Here is a 16,210-nt window from a genome sequence, read left to right as displayed (position 1 = left end):
GACCAGGTCTATCAGGGGTTGACTATAAGATAGTGACCTACAGAAAGTGAAGGGGAAAATGCTAATGCCTCATACTGTAATTATTTATACCTTCCTTAGGGCTGCCAGCAGCATCTTCAAGGCCTGGTCTCGCCCGTAGCAGAGGTAGCTGTGGGTATAAATGGAGTAGTTGGTCCCATACAGCCGGAAGAAGACTTTGGTGCTGTTGTCCTCAATGGTACCACTGGGCTGGAAGGTTATTTGGGTTGAAGCTCCTCCAAGATCCAGAGCTCCCAGAACCTCAGCAGACTGAGGCCGTATCCACTTCCCTGCAAAGGAGAACTGCCCCCACGACACACTAAGGATTAATTCAGGCTGAAGAAAATCCAAGTTCTCATCACTTACTAAAGATGTTGCGATGGCCTCCTGATTGCAATGTCCCTATTTAGCCACACCTTTAGTGGCAGGGCATTGATCTCAATGCCCAGCCAAGGTGCACAGGGCTAGATTCTCAGCTGCAGGCCAGCTCCTCTTGCTGAACATCAGCCTAGATCCACTGACTGCAAAAGAGCTAAAATGATTTATGCCAGCTGAAATTCTGGCCATATGAAAGAATGTTGCGTGGTTTCTTTGTAGGTGATAGCAGCAGCAAAGGCAACCTACAGGAGTAGGCATATTATGTTCCAAAATCTGTAAGGTTCCAAAATTGACTGAGAGGAAAAGCACCTCTGGGTTTTAAGTTGAAATTGCATGAGTTTGTTACAAACATCAACACAGATGTAAAGAGCAAACCTTCATTACTGCACTGGGCCGAGGGGGAGGCAATGCTAACAGGGTTCTGGGCTTCACTCAGGGGGCATTACCTTCCTCCAGTTATCTGGATAAGGCCTTCTGTTGCATGCATATGCCATGGCTTGGCATAGGACAGGGCCCCCCCTGAGTCCAAGCACCCCATGGATGCAATGCTGACGGCAGCAATAGCTATTTGAAGGTTTCCCTGTTGTGGAAAGACACCAGAGCTCTCTTACCAAATGAAACACAGAGCTTCCTTTGTGAGAGGTTTGCTCCCATGCCAGGGGTGTCAGGAAGCCAGCTTCCAGAGACCTGGATTCCCATGTAGTGTGGAAATTCCCAGCTGGAGCCAAGCTGGGACAACCCAGAAAAGGGAGCACGTCTGGGGTATGAGCTGGGCTGAGACGACCTGCCATGTTGGCTCCTCGTCCGACCCGTTTTCCCTAGAGAAGGAGCAGCCCAGCCAGCCAAGGTCACTCCCCAGCCCTTCCCCCTCTGTCCAGGCACTGACCTTGACGAGTGTCTCCAGCAGGTAGTTGATTGTGATCCAGCCAAAAGATCCTTCCTCATTCCCAGTGAGGATCCGAGCACCACGGAAATCTACAGGGTACTGCTGGATGGTCTTGGAGACCTCTGCAAAGACCAGGTCGGCTTTTGTGCTGTTCTGCTCCCTGCAAATGAGGAGGGGAGAGATTCCACTGGGCACAGCACAGCACGCATGGGGGCTGCAGTGGAGGAAGGATTGCCCCTAGCATGCGGCACTCCACTGTGGTTTCAAGGATACTGATGTTAATGTCTATAGCAAAACAGCTGGGATGCTCAGGAGAAAGGTGAGAACCCTCCTCCATCTGATTACATGTCTCTTCTCAGGAGGACAAGGGGAACACAGGGAAGGGCTGAAAGATCAACCAATCGTGTCACTGAGAATGGAGGGATCAGGGATGCCCTAACCATCTCCACTGAGCAGTGTTGGTTTGTACATGGATAAAGAGGTGAACGGTTAATCTATCAGCTAGCAGTAATGGCCACCTCCTACCTCACTGCCACTGCCATACCCTCCCCTTCTAGTTGTTGATCCCCCACTCTCCTCTCCTACGGCTGCTGGTTGCCCCACTGGCGGGGCCTCTGCCAGAACCACCCTGCATGGGCAGTAGGAGTTCCCAGTGCCCCTCCCCCATTCCCAGCTCCATTGTACTGGTTGGTGTGTATTTACTGTGGTCACTAGAGCACAGGCCCGTGTGTGGTGGGGAACCGGCCTTTCCCTGAGCGGAGCTGCCCTCCGCACAGTCGCTCCCGGTACCTCAGCAGCCGCATGCCTGCGGTAGCACCAAGGTAGGTGGGCGTTTCTCTCTGTTGCTCCACAGGGATGATCGTCATGGCCTTGTCCAGACAGGCCCTCAGGCTGGCTCCGGCATTAGCAGGGTTTTCAGCATAACTGGAGATCCCGGGTCCTGGAATAAAGCATCCCAGTGAGAGCCTGAGCTCAGCCGGGCCCCTGAGACAGGGTCTGGCAACGCTGCCAGGTCCTGGCCTCAGAGGCAGATTAGGGGTTTGTGGGGCCCTGGGCCAGAGCAAGTGGGGGCCCCTCCCCACCCCTTCTGCCTGCAGTCCACCCCCCCGGTTCCCCCCAGCACTCCTGCCAGGGAGCTGGGGCGGGGTGCGGGGGCTTCCCTTACTCCCAGGCAAAGTGCCAGGAGCACAGGCACAGCAGGGCAAGCCCCCATGCCCTGACCCGCTCCCCGGCAGGAGCGCCAGGTAGATGGGTTGGGGCATGGAGGCACCCATTTTTCTAGGGGACCCCAATTGGCCGGGGTCCCTGGACATGGGCCCTGTTGGCCCAATGGCTACCTGGTGCCCCGGGGCTGGAGAGCTCACAGCAAGGGTCAGACCCTGAAAATATTGGATTGTTCAGCATAATGGAGCTACCAAATGGAGCTGAACAGCCAGCAACAGCCTTGTCCCATCCAGTCATGGAGCTGAATCCAGCTCTGAGGTAACCAAGGCAGACGCATTATCTATGGGTGACACCAGGACTGAACATGCCCCATTCTCCCCAGAAGCTAAAGTGAGCCCAACAAGCTCTCCCATTGGCTGGCGAAGCTCTTGGCCGGTACCACTCTTCCCCAGGGATGGTCTTGCTGAGGCAGTTTTCAGAGCTGATCGGGCTGCAGGTCACACCATCTGAAAAAACCTCAGGTAGCCAGAAAGAGCACAAGGCAGAGCTCCCCACCTTGGAGGAGAGGGTGAAGCTAGGAGTGATTATCACGCTCATTAAATCTGCACATGATCTGTGCAATTGGCTGCATTGCCATCTGGCTCCAGTAAATGAATCCACTTGTTGGGGTGTCCTTGTTTGCATAAGGAGGAGAAAGGCAGGTGTTAGCTTTGCAGGGAAGAATGTACAGAGTAAATATGTGCAGGGGCACGAATAGTTGTGTTCATGACGTATGTGGCATGGCTGTTTGTTTGCCTCAATTAAAATCTCATTCTGTTTTGAGATTGTATTTCTGGGATTTCATCTCCATGAGAGTAGCTCAGCCCCTCCCACTGGCGAGGCTGGAGCTGGAATGGGTATGTCCATATTTATCTTCCCCAGATTCCAATGGACCAACAGTTCCACTAATCCAAGCTCACTCACGCCCACAGGACCTTTGCTTTGAGCTCACTTAAGTGATAACTTGGCTCCCTGTGGCCTTGGAGCCTTGTCTTTCATCCAGAGCTCTAAAGCAGAGGGATCTATGGGATCCCAGCAGTGCCTGCTGGGGCTTCATTCCAGGCTCACACATGCACTAGGCATGGTCCACGCTGATTTCAGCTAGTCAGTTACCGCAGAAGTGCTGGGCCAACACTCCCTGCACTGCTCTGCCCACCCCAAGGGTTCTGTTTTAATGCTGTTAAACTGTTAAAGACAAGCTTAGTGCTAAGCTTCCCAGTTGTCACTGTGCTGCCCCCCTCAGCCCTGTGCTGCAATACACCTCTCTGTCCCAGTCTTGCCCCACCCAGCTCTGCTTATACATCTCAGTCCTAACTAGCAGCAACTTCTGGGTCCTCACTCAGCTCTGCTAGTGCACCTCAGTTCTGACCCTCAGCTGCCCTGCTGGTCCACTTCTGGGTCTCCCCATCCCTGCTGTGCAAATGCCCCTCAACCTCGATCTGCAGCACCCCCTGCTAGCCCAGCCCTGGGCGTCTCGTGCCCAGATTGACCATTGTGTCAAAGCTGAACAGTGATTTTGGGATATGGACAAACATTGAGGGGCTGGGACTGAGAACCAGCAAACTCATTTCACTGGTAATCCAGCCCCATGTAAAGCCAGGCTATCCCAGTTAAGCGACTGTCATGCTGCCCTGCTTAATGTTGGGTCTGTGTGTGTGCAAATAACCTGTGGGTAAAGTCTTCCCTTTGCTCTAGGTTGTTCCCCCAATAAAGATGGCTTCTCCACTGTCACAGACTGAGCTCAGCAACCAATCACAGCCTTTCTTCCAAGCCAGCTCTCCCATTCTGCAGTACGCCCAGCACAGAGCCTAAGGGGAGGGCTCAGGGAGGAGAAACAGAGAAACATCTGACCACTCTGACCTTGCACAGTGCAGGCTTCGGCCTGGCTGACGATGCCGGTGCCATTCTCCTTATCCGCTGGCCATTGGTAGATGTAGAGAGCCGTGTGCGAGGAGCCGGCGTCAAACACCATCCCGTACTGAAGGAGGACCGGAAGGGGACATGGGGTCAGAGAGCACTTGCTGCTACAGACAGGTTTTGGGGATTTTCCAACTGTCCCCAGGGAGGCAGCCTGGAGGGGATAGCTGGGACCCAGCTTCACCTTGCAAGGTAATACAGGGAGCTGGTGGGGACTGGCAGGCAGTGGAAGTTCAGAGGCCAGGGGCAGAGACTAGCCAGTGGCAGCTGTGTAAAGACCCCCCAAGGAGCAGCATCAGGGATAAAAGCCAGTATGTCTGGCTGGCTCTGAAACCACAAGCCCCTGCTGCGTGAGCTAGCAGGGAAACCTCTGATGGTGCTTGGCGATGGGAAGATTTTGTCTCCTGTGAACCAGGCGCTATGGGCAGTGCTGTGCCGCCTTGTTGCCCAGAGTACTAGCCATGCCAGGCTATAGGGCTGTGTACAGGCGTCTCCCTCACCTCACTGGCAAACCCCGAACATGCCCAAACCTCCTGTAAAGGCCTGAGCCGAACTCTTGATGGGGCATTGGCTGGATACCTGAGCTACAGCCACAGGTCCTACCTTGGTGCCTGGAGGCAGGTAAACACCCTTCACGCCCACAGCCACCAGGATGAGAGCAATGGTGCCAGAAACAACAATGACTGCCAGGAGACACCCAACAGCAACTGCCTTGGGACTGCTTCCCATGGTGACCTGCTAGAACAAGGACCCCAGGTGAGATCAGTCACATCTTTAACCCCAGCACCAGCCCTGGCAGGTACCACAAGCCAGAGAACTTTTCAATCACCTTCCTATTTGTCTGATCACAGCTTTGTTGTTAATGTCTCAGGCCCATTGGGCAGAGGGACCAGCTCCATATGATGGGTCTTGTGAGGCTAACAGCCCCAGGTGGGCTTGAACGAGCTACCCTCAGCTCTCCAAAGCACTGGCTCTCCCTAGGATTCTCCAGGGGCCCCTTCGATCACAGTCTGCTGGCAGACACCCTCTTCCTCCCACTTCTCAGGCCGCAAGACGAGGAGCTTCACAGCCTGGCATTTCTAGGCCAATGTTTTCCCGCCCCCACTCCTGCTGCCCCATCACTTCCCCTCCCCCCACAGTCTGAACATTGCCGCTCACTTCCACTCTCTAAGTCAAGCAGGAACCCCAGACTACTGGGGCACTGGGTCTGAGCGACTGTCTGAGCCCTTTGGGATTCTCCATCCTTGTGCACCTGGCAGAATCAATTAATCAGAGCGGTGAGCAATGGAGGAGGCACGTTAGACCATCATGGCCAGGCCTTCCTCTTGGGGCCCATGTGGCACCTTCCCTAGAATGCTTTGTTCGCTCTAGATTGAAATGTTCCAAATGCAGGGCTGGTCTGGGAAGGGTCCGGTTCCTGCCTTACTGGAGTGGAAGAGGGATGTGAGCTAACCCACAGTTGGTCCCCTAGCCAGAGTGGGAAGGTGGCCCTATCTGTGTCCCTGAGTTACCCTCATGTACATACAGAGTGAAATCAAGAAGGGGATGCATGGCTGTAACTAGAAAGGTTTCAGAGTAACAGCCGTGTTAGTCTGTATTCGCAAAAAGAAAAGGAGTACTTGTGGCACCTTAGCGACTAACCAATTTATTTGAGCATAAGCCTACAGCTCACTTCATCAGATGCATACTGTGGAAAATACAGAAGATGTTTGTTTTTATACACACAAATCATGAAAAAATGGGTGTTTATCACTACAAAAGGTTTTCTCTCCCCCCACCCCACTCTCCTGCTGGGAATAGCTTATCTAAAGGGATCACTCTCCTTACAATGTGTATGATAATCAAGGTGGGCCATTTCCAGCACAAATCCAGGGTTTAACAAGAACTTCTGGGGGGGGGGGGGGGGGAGTAGGAAAACAAGGGGAAATAGGTTACTTTGCATAATGACTTAGCCACTCCCAGTCTCTATTCAAGCCTAAGTTAATTGTACCCAATTTGCAAATTGGATACAATTAACTTAGGCTTGAATAGAGACTGGGAGTGGCTAAGTCATTATGCAAGGTAACCTATTTCCCCTTGTTTTTTCCTCCCCCCCCCCCACTGTTCCTCAGACGTTCTTGTTAAACCCTGGATTTGTGCTAGAAATGGCCCACCTTGATTATCATACACATTGTAAGGAGAGTGATCCCTTTAGATAAGCTATTCCCAGCAGGAGAGGGGGGGGGGGGGAGAGAAAACCTTTTGTAGTGATAAACACCCATTTTTTCATGATTTGTGTGTATAAAAACAAACATCTTCTGTATTTTCCACAGTATGCATCTGATGAAGTGAGCTGTAGGCTTATGCTCAAATAAATTGGTTAGTCTCTAAGGTGCCACAAGTACTCCTTTTCTTTTTGTAACTAGAAAGGATCAAAGAGGAAGACAGTTAGGCCCATTCCCCCTTACACCTCCCAAGATAATCATCCTCCCTCCTTGAGGGTTCATGGCTCAGACAATTGCAGGTTGTCAGGACCTCATCCCCGATGCATCTCATTATTCACTCAAGCTATAAGCGCTGTAACAAGGCCAGAGCTGTGCTGCACAGCAGACCCTGGCAACCCCCAGAAGCATCACTAGACTCTGGTAAGGCTGCATAGCCCTTATCTGTCATGTACTCTGTTCATGTGTGGTCCAGTTCCCCGATGAATTCAGAGTAGTTAACCAAACACATTTGGTACATGTTACTGTACATAGTTATTGCAAAAGAACATGGACCAGTCCCAGAAACACATCCTGGCCACCTGTCCCAAAGAGCCATCCAGCACCAAAGGATAGTCTGAAAGCCACCAGGCTCAGTATACCCATGTCAATGAACTGTAGAAATGCTCACATTAATTGTGCACTAGAACATGTGTGACAACCTCAGGACCCAATCCCGCAGAGTGCTAAGAGCCCCCAGGAAATCTTACAGACCTGCACCTCCCACTGATTGCAAGAGGTGTTCAGCTCCTTCTAGGATCAGGACCTAAAATTCAGTGAGAAATCACAGCAGTAGACCCAGTGTGAGAAAATGACAGAGTCTTATTTTACCTGTGCAATGGCCTACCTGCCTAATACACGCAACAGCTGAGTAAAGACACTATGCTGTGCAACCTCCCCTCCCCCTCTGCCATCCAACCTACTGCGTAGGTTCTGCTTGGTCAGGAGTTGGGCTGGAATAAACAGAAACAGAAAAGTCAGCAAGCAGGATCCGTGGTTCTAAGGCATGTTGTCTAAGGCCACAGAACCCCTGTGTTCAGTTCCCAGCTGAACCACTGATTCCCTACATAACCTTGGCCAAGCTGCTTAATCCACTCTGTGCCTCTGTTTCCCCATCTGTACAATGGGGTTAATGCTCCCGATTGATGATGGCAAGGTGCTCTGATACTATGGTGATCGGAGGTCAGCCTTTTAAATCTAATACTGCCCAGCACCAGACACAACCATTGGAAATAGGTTCCATTAGTAGGAGTTCACAGTTGTTCCCCCTTGTTTTGTGGTTTCTGCACTTGCTGTTTACTGAACATACACAGCATTTCATTGCACAACAGGGCGTGAAGCACAGCGCATTTTGCTGTATTGTTTTGTTGGGGGCAGATGGCCTTAGAATATGTGAAATACAGTCGGTACAAGCGTTCTACGGTCAGGTTTTACTGTGTACTTCTTGGAAGAGAGGATGTCATTGGCCAAACTTTTCCATTGCATAGAGCTATAGAGTTTGGACGCTAAGGCCAGAAAGGACCATTGTGTTCAGAGCCTGAGCTCCTGCATAGCAGAGGGAGTGATCTGGCACACATGGAGCAAATAATCAAGCAATCAATTTGCAAACATCTAGAGGATAATAAAGTGAAAAGTAACAGTGAGCATGGATTTGTCAGGAACAATTTGACAGTGTGACAAGCCTTGTGGATGGGGGGAAGTGGTAGATGTGGTGTATCTTGACTTTAGTAAACCTTTTGTTATTGTCTCACATGACATTCTGATAAACAAACTAGGGAAACACAATCAAGATGGAGCTACTGTAAGGTGGGTGCAAAACTGGTTGGAAAATCGTTCCCAGAGAGTAGTTATCAGTGGTTCACATTCACAGTCATGCTGGAAGGGCATAACGAGTGGGGCACTACAGGGATCAGTTCTGGGTCCAGTTCTATCCAATATCTTCATCAATGATTTAGATAATGGCATAGAGAGTACACTTAGAAAGTTTGCAATGATACCAAGATGAGAGGGGTTGAAAGTGCCTTGGAGGATAGGATTAAAATTCAAAATGATCTGGACAAACTGGAGAAATGGTCTGAAGTAAATAGGATGAAATTCAATAAGGACAAATGCAAAGTACTCCACTTAGGAAGGAACAATCAGTCGCACACACAAAATAGGAAATGACTACCTGGGAAGAAAGAAAAGGAGGACTTGTGGCACCTTAGAGACTAACCAATTTATTTGAGCATAAGCTTTCGTGAGCTACAGCTCACTTCATCGGATGCATAAAGTACAGTCTTTCCACTGAATGCATCCGATGAAGTGAGCTGTAGCTCACAAAAGCTTATGCTGAAATAAATTGGTTAATCTCTAAGGTGCCACAAGTACTCCTTTTCTTTTTGCAAATACAGACTAACACGGCTGCTACTCTGAAACCTACCTAGGAAGGAGTACTGCAGAAAGGGATCTTGGGGTCATAGTGGACCACAAGCTAAATATGAGTCAACAGTGTAACACTGTTGCAAAAAAACCAAACATCATTCTGGGATGTTGTGACGATGTGACACAGCAGGGAGAGGGGAGTGTTGACCTGGGAATGTGCCCTGGGGGTGAGAGACCTGAGAGCCTGTAACCTGAGCCAGGAGGGGGAGGGGGAGGTAACACCTCTGCCCAGGAATGTGAACAGAGACTGCAGAAGGGAGCCTGCTGAGGGGGTTTAGTTTCAGTTTGGTGCTGGGTGGAGGAACGCAGGGAACCCCAGGGCTGGGTTCTGAGCTCCCTGCTTCCCCAAAAGGACTTGACTGAGGAGTCCTGGTTGTACCCACAACCTCTGTTTTGGACTGTGTTCCTGTTGTCCAATAAAACTTCTGTTTTACTGGCTGGCTGAGAGTCTCAGTGAATCCCAGGAAGAGGGGTGCAGGGCCTGGACTCCCCCACACTCCGTGACAACTGGTGGTAGCGGTGGGATGTACTGCACCCCGTGAACGGCGCTTCCTGCAGTAAGTGACTGGGGAACAGTAAAACGAAGGGGGATTGACGGGGACCAGGCATGCTGAAGATTCAGAGAGAGACGGTTTCGGGGGGCGGTTAACCCCTGGGAGTGTGTAACCAGAGAGAAGGACTTTTGCAGTAACAGGGTCCCCCGGGGGATTGCAGCAAGCGGTCCCAGGGGCGGAGGAGTCTGCAGCTTGACCCTGGCAAAGAGGGGTGACCTCAAGAAGGACTGGCACCCTAGGGGTTTTTCCTGGAAACCGTGGGAAGCTGCCCGGCCTGCGAGTGGCCAGCAGGGAGATGTACGCTAAACGCCTTAAGAGTGACCTGGTGGAGCTGTGCAGGCAGAGGGGGCTGCGCATTGGGAGGTCCACCAAGGAACAGCTGATTGCCCAGTTGGAGGAGAGGGATCGCTTGGATGACCCGATCCCTGTCCCTGAGGGAAGCCGCCCGGTGGACACAGTGTGGGCCCTGGGGCCTGAGTGGGCTGGGAGGGGTCAGACTGCTGCCAAGGACATCCCGAGACCCTTCCTACCTAGGCCTGGGGGAGGGGTTGGGGGAAGCCCAGCGAATACCGAGGGCACCCTGACCCCAGCAGCCAGCAGGGGATCCTCCCGGCGGAGCTCCCCATCCCTGGAGCGGATGCAGCTGGAATGGGAGAGGGAGATGAAAATGAGGGAGCTGGAGGATCATGAAAAACAACGTCAACCTGAGCAGGAGGAGAAGGAGAGGGAATGTCAGGAGAAGGAATGGGAACGTCAGGAGAAGGAGAGGCAACGTAGGCATGAGCAGGAGGAGAAGGAGAGGGAATGTCAGGAGAAGGAGAAACAAAGACAGCATGAACTGGAGCTGGCCAGGCTGAGGAGCAGTGGGGCCCTGGCTGCCATGAGTGCGGGGGGACCCAAGACTGCAAGGAGCTTTGATAAGTGCTTCCTGGCCCAGCGGAAGGAGGGGGAGGACATAGATAGCTTCCTGACTGCCTTTGAGAATGCCTGCGAGATGCACAGAGTTGACCCTGCAGACAGGTTCCAGTTTCTCACCGTCTTACTGGACCCCAAAGCCGTGGAGGTGTACAGCCGAATGACAGGGCCGCAGGCAGGGGACCACGAACTGTTCAACAGGCCCTGCTCCGTGAGTTTGGGCTGACTCCCGAGATGTATCGGAGAAGGTTCCGGAGTCAGCGTAAAATGCCTGAGGTCACCTACCTACAACTGGTCAACCGGATGCAGAGATATGCCCGGAAGTGGACAGCTGTGGCCCAAGCTAAAGAGGACCTGCTTGACCTAATCGTACTGGAGCAACTGTATGAACAGTGCCCATCCGACCTGAGGCTATGGTTGGTGGACAAAAAGCTAGAGAACGCAGGGCAGCTGGCCGACGAGTTTGCGAACAGTCGGTCAGGGGGTAGCCGGGAGGAGTCCCAAAAGAACAGCCCCCCCCCCGATGCAGAGAGAGAGAGTCACCAGGGGACCTCCCAGCGGGGAAATAGGGAGAACCCCCTCAAAAGGGGAACGCCTGGTGTCGGGCCCCTCCGACCCGCTCGAGGGGACCAACGTGACCTGAGCTGCTATCAATGTGGCCAGAGAGGCCACATACGGACCCAGTGCCCCAGGCTCAGGGACAGACTGAGCAGACCCAACCTACCCAGGGTTACCTGGGTAGGGACCCAGCTGGACGAGGGGCAGGCAGGGGGGCTGCCAGTTTACCACTTGCTTAGGAGGGAAGAGTACCCCTGGCCAGCTCTGCCAGAAGGCTGGATGCTCGGGACTCAGGGTGCTCGGTTTACAGAGTGGGCGCGGGGCTGTCCAGCCGGAGAGAGTACCTTGTACCCCTGGAGGTGGATGGAGGAAGGTCAGTGGATACTGGGATATGGGCGCAGAGGTGATGCTGGCCCGGCCCGAGGTGGTGGCCCCAGATTGGGTGGTGCCCAACACCTACCTGACACTGACGGGGGTGGGAGGGACCCCATTTAAGGTGCCCGTGGCAAGGGTGCACCTGAAATGGGGGGCCATCGAGGGCCCCAAGGATGTGGGGGTACACCACCATTTGCCCACTGAGGTTTTGATGGGGGAGACCTAGAGGACTGGCAAGCAAGCCCCAGACCGCCCTGGTTGTGACCTGTAGCCAGAGCCGGCAAGGGGCACTGCTCCCTGACCTCGGGGAGGGTACCGCACCAGAGGCACAGGACCCTACCCTGGTGGGGAGGGAGCGCCGAGGGGTACAGCTCAGAGTGGCTGTGGCCTCAGACCCGGCCAATGAGAGGGAACCGGGCCCCATCCCTTCCCCAGCCGCTGAGTTCCAGGCCGAGTTGAGGAAAGATCCCTCCTTGCGGAAGCTCAGTGACCTGGCCGACCTCAGGGTGGGACGGACCATGAGGAGAGGCTGCCAGGAGAGGTTCCTGTGGGAGAAGGGGTTCCTGTACCGAGAATGGGCTTCCCCAAGGGAAGTAGAATCCTGTGGGATCAGGAGGCAGCTGGTGGTCCCCCAGAAATATCGCCGCAAGCTCCTGTACCTGGCCCATGACATCCCCCTCGCAGGGCACCAGGGAATCCGGCGCACCCGGCAGAGGTTGCTACAGAACTTTTACTGGCCTGGGGTCTTTACCACGGTCTGGCAGTATTGCCGATCCTGTAACCCCTGTCAGAGGGTGGGGAAGGCCCGGGACAAAGGGAAAGCGGCTTTGAGACCTTTGCCCATCATAGAGGAGCCTTTCCAGAAGGTGGCCATGGACATAGTGGGACCTCTCAGCAAGACGACCTAGTCGGGGAAGAAATACATTCTGGTGGTGGTAGATTTTGCCACCCGCTACCCCGAGGCAGTGCCCTTAGCTTCCATTGAAGCAGACACCGTTGCAGATGTGCTCCTGACCATTTTCAGCCAAGTGGGGTTCCCCAAGGAAGTCTTGACAGACCAAGGCTCCAACTTCATGTCGGCCCTGCTCCGGTGCTTGTGGGAGAAATGTGGGGTCCGGCACAACTGGGCCTCAGCTTATCACCCCCAGTCCAATGGGCTGGTGGAGAGGTTCAATGGGACACTAAAGATGATGCTGAAAACCTTTATGCACCAGCACCCGCAGGATTGGGACAAGTACTTACCTCTCCTGCTGTTCGCGTACAGGGAGGTGCCCCAGGAGTCTACCGGATTTTCACCTTTCGAACTGTTATATGGAAGGAGGGTGAGGGGCCCCCTGGACCTGATGAGAGACGAGTGGGAGGGGAAGACCACTCCCGATGGAGAGTCAGTGGTGGAGTATGTCCTGATCTTCCGAGAGAGACTGGCTGAACTCATGGGCCTGGCCAGGGAGAATCTGGCCAGAGCCCAGAAGAAGCAGAAGGTCTGGTATGACCGCACGGCGCGGGCCCATGCCCACGCCACCGGGGATCCGGTGATGGTTCTCATCGCCATGAGAAAGAACAAACTACAGGCCTCCTGGAAGGGCCCTTTCAAGGTTGTCAAGCAGCTCAATGAGGTAAACTATGTGGTGGAGCTGTTTAATCGGGCACATCACCGCCGGGTGTACCATGTGAATATGATGAAGCCATATTATACCAGGGGGAATGTGATGTTGGCTATGTGTGGACATTGGGAGGAGCAGGGAGATGACCCTTTAGTAGATCTATTCCCTGGGACCAGAGCTGGTTCCCCCTTGGAAACAATTCCCCTCTCGGATAAGCTAACCCCTGCCCAGCAAGCTGAGGTCAGGGGGGTGCTGCATCCGTACCGACAGCTGTTTCCCAACCAGCCTGGACGCACTAATCTGACTGTCCACCGGGTGCAGACAGGGTCACACCCGCCGATAAGATGCTCCCCCTTCCGAGTCACAGGGAAAACTGCTCAGGACCTGGAAAGAGAGGTCCGGGGCATGCTGGTTTTGGAGGTGATCCAGCCATCTGCCAGCCCTTGGGCCTCGCCGGTGGTGCTGGTCCCCAAAAAGGATGGGTTGGTCCAGTTCTGTGTGGACTATTGGAAGCTCAATGCCATCACTGTATCTGATGCCTACCCCATGCCCAGGCCTGACGAGCTCCTAGACAAGCTGGGAGGAGCTCGGTACCTTACCACCATGGATCTTATGAAGGGCTACTGGCAAGTGCTGCTGGATGCAGATGCCTGGCTGAAATCGGCCTTTATCACCCCTCTGGGGCTCTATGAGTTCCTGACCCTGCCTTTCGGCCTCAAGGGAGCGTTGGCCACCTTCCAGCGCCTGGTGGATCAGCTACTGAGGGGGATGGAGAGTTTTGCCGTGGCTTATATTGATGACATCTGCGTCTTTAGTCAGACCTGGGAGGACCATGTGTCCCAGGTTAGACAAGTGCTGGACCGACTCCAGGGGGCTGGGCTGACTGTAAAAGTGGAGAAGTGCAAGGTGGGGATGGCTGAAGTATCTTACCTGGGCCATCGGGTGGGGAGCGGCCGCCTAAAGCCGGAACCAGCCAAGGTGGAGGTGATCAGAGACTGGCCCGCTCCCCACACCAAAAAGCAGGTCCAAGCTTTATTGGGATGGCAGGATACTACCGAAGCTTTGTGCCCCACTTTAGCACCATCGCCACCCCCATCACTGAGCTATGCAAGAAGGGGAAGCCAGACAAGGTGGTCTGGACCGAGCAGTGCCAGGAGGCTTTCCGGGCGATGAAGGAGGCTCTGGTCAGTGGCCCAGTTCTGGCAAACCCAGACTTTGACAAGCCCTTTGTGGTGTTCACCGACACCTCAGACACAGGACTGGGGGCGGTGTTAATGCAGGAGGATGAAAAGGGGGAGAGACACCCCATTGTGTACCTGAGCAAAAAGTTGCTACCCCGAGAACAACACTACGCAGCCATCAAGAAGGAGTGCCTGGCCATGGTGTGGGCCCTCAAGAAACTAGAGCCCTATCTCTTCGGGCGACACTTCACCGTGTACACCGACCACTCTCCCCTGACCTGGCTGCACCAGATGAAAGGAGCCAACGCCAAGCTCCTGAGATGGAGCCTGCTCCTACAGGATTACAACATGGACGTGGTCCACGTGAAGGGAAGTGCCAACCTGATAGCGGATGCGTTGTCCCAGAGAGGGGGCCCTGAACTTCCCTAGGTCACTGGTCACAGTGACCCCGCTCAGTTCAGTCTCGAAGGGGGGAGAGATGTGAGGATGTGACACAACAGGGAGGGGGGAGTGTTGACCTGGGAATGTGCCCTGGGGATGGGAGACCTGAGAGCCTGTAACCTGAGCCAGGAGGGGGAGGCCCAGGAATGTGAACAGAGGCTGCAGAAGGGAGCCTGCTGAGGGGGTTTAGTTTCAGTTTGGTGCTGGGTGGAGGAACGCAGGGAACCCCAGGGCTGGGGTCTGAGCTCCCTCCTCCCCCAGAAGGACTTGACTGAGGAGTCCTGGTTGTACCCACAACCTCTGTTTTGGACTGTGTTCCTGTTGTTCAATAAACCTTCTGTTTTACTGGCTGGCTGAGAGTCTCATTGAATCCCAGGAAGAGGGGTGCAGGGCCTGGACTTCCCCACACTCCGTGACAGATGTATTAGCAGGAGTGCCATCAACAAGAAGTAATTCTTCTGCTCTACTCCACGCTGAGTAGGCCTCAGCTGGAATATTTTGTCCAGTTCTGGATGCCACAATTCAGGAAAAGATGTGGACAAATTGGAGAAAGTCCGGAGAAGAGGAACAAAAATGATTAAAGGTCTAGAAAACACGACCTATGAGGGGAGATTGAAAAAATTGGGTTTGTTTAGTCTGGAGAAGAGAAGACTGAGAGGGGACATGGTAACCTTTTTCAAGTACTTAAAAGGTTGTTACAAGGAGGAAGGAGAAAAATTGTTCTCGTTAACCTCTGAGGCTAGGACAAGAAGCAATTGGCTTAAACTGCAGCAAGGGAGGTTTAGGTTGGACACTGGGAAAAACTTCCTACCTGTTAAGGTGGTGAAGCACTGGAATAAATTGCCTACGGAGGTTGTGGAATCTCCATCCTTGGAGATTTTTAAGAGCAGATTAAACAAACACCTGTCAGGGATGGTCTAGGTAATACTTAGTCCTGCTATGAGTGCAGGGGATGGGACTATATGACCTCTCGAGGTCCTCTCCAGTCCTACAAGTCTATGATTCTGTGATTTCTACTGGGGTCTTTTACTCAGCTGACTTGTCAGCCAAGCTCTTTCCTAGACTCTCCATCTCTCACAGCCTCCCTAAAGGCCACACTCTGCTCTCCGCCACACCCAGTGAAGGGGCTAGGGCTGTACTGGTTTGCACAGGGATGGCTGACCACACTTAATATTGCTAGCCCACCGACGATGCACAACAGGGAACAGAACACGCACTCTCCCTTAGCCGGGCTGGAGCTGTGGTGCTAACTGGAGAGCAAAGTCCCCAAGCTCAGACTCTGATATATACAGGAAGCAGGTTGGCTGGGTGAGAAGGGGAGGGTTGTACAGAGTCATTGTTCAGCCCAGAACTGCACTTTACAGGAACTTCCCAAGCTGCCAGACTCTGTAAGGAAACACCCTCCTGCACCTCACCTGTGCTGCCGACAAGGAGACCTTTGGGGTCACACCGTGGTGCTTCTCTCCTGTGCTTGCATTAGTCCACGCTCGTGGGAGCGCAGTGCCGTGTGCCTGGA

At 53.5% G+C, this 16,210-nt stretch overlaps 2 protein-coding genes across 5 annotated transcripts in view; one reads left to right on the top strand and one right to left on the bottom strand.

Moving 5' to 3' along the window:
* NOXA1 (NADPH oxidase activator 1) overlaps positions 1–594 on the top strand; it is a 56,275-nt gene extending 55,681 nt beyond the window's left edge. The window contains exon 16 of the transcript XR_012155270.2: positions 100–594. The gene's annotated coding sequence lies outside the window, so the exon portion shown is untranslated. The remainder of the gene's footprint in view (positions 1–99) is intronic.
* LOC140899304 (ectonucleoside triphosphate diphosphohydrolase 8) overlaps positions 1–16,210 on the bottom strand; it is a 27,154-nt gene extending 10,944 nt beyond the window's left edge. The window contains exons 1-6 of one of the 4 annotated variants that reach the window (XM_073314589.2): positions 16,110–16,210; positions 5,006–5,137; positions 4,346–4,463; positions 2,072–2,222; positions 1,283–1,442; positions 91–321 (exon numbers count right to left, since the gene is read on the bottom strand). In XM_073314589.2, coding sequence (XP_073170690.1) covers positions 91–321; positions 1,283–1,442; positions 2,072–2,222; positions 4,346–4,463; positions 5,006–5,131 — 786 coding nt within the window. In that variant the 5' untranslated portion in view covers positions 5,132–5,137; positions 16,110–16,210. Of the gene's footprint in view, positions 1–90; positions 322–1,282; positions 1,443–2,071; positions 3,120–4,345; positions 4,464–5,005; positions 5,141–16,109 lie in introns of those variants that run through there. The other 3 variants (XM_073314590.2, XM_073314591.2, XM_073314588.2) reach the window with 3 other exon arrangements.

The sequence above is a fragment of the Lepidochelys kempii genome, chromosome 16, assembly GCF_965140285.1.
Source record: "Lepidochelys kempii isolate rLepKem1 chromosome 16, rLepKem1.hap1, whole genome shotgun sequence".
NCBI lineage: Eukaryota > Metazoa > Chordata > Testudines > Cheloniidae > Lepidochelys > Lepidochelys kempii.
This window is presented reverse-complemented; position numbering and strand designations above follow the sequence as displayed.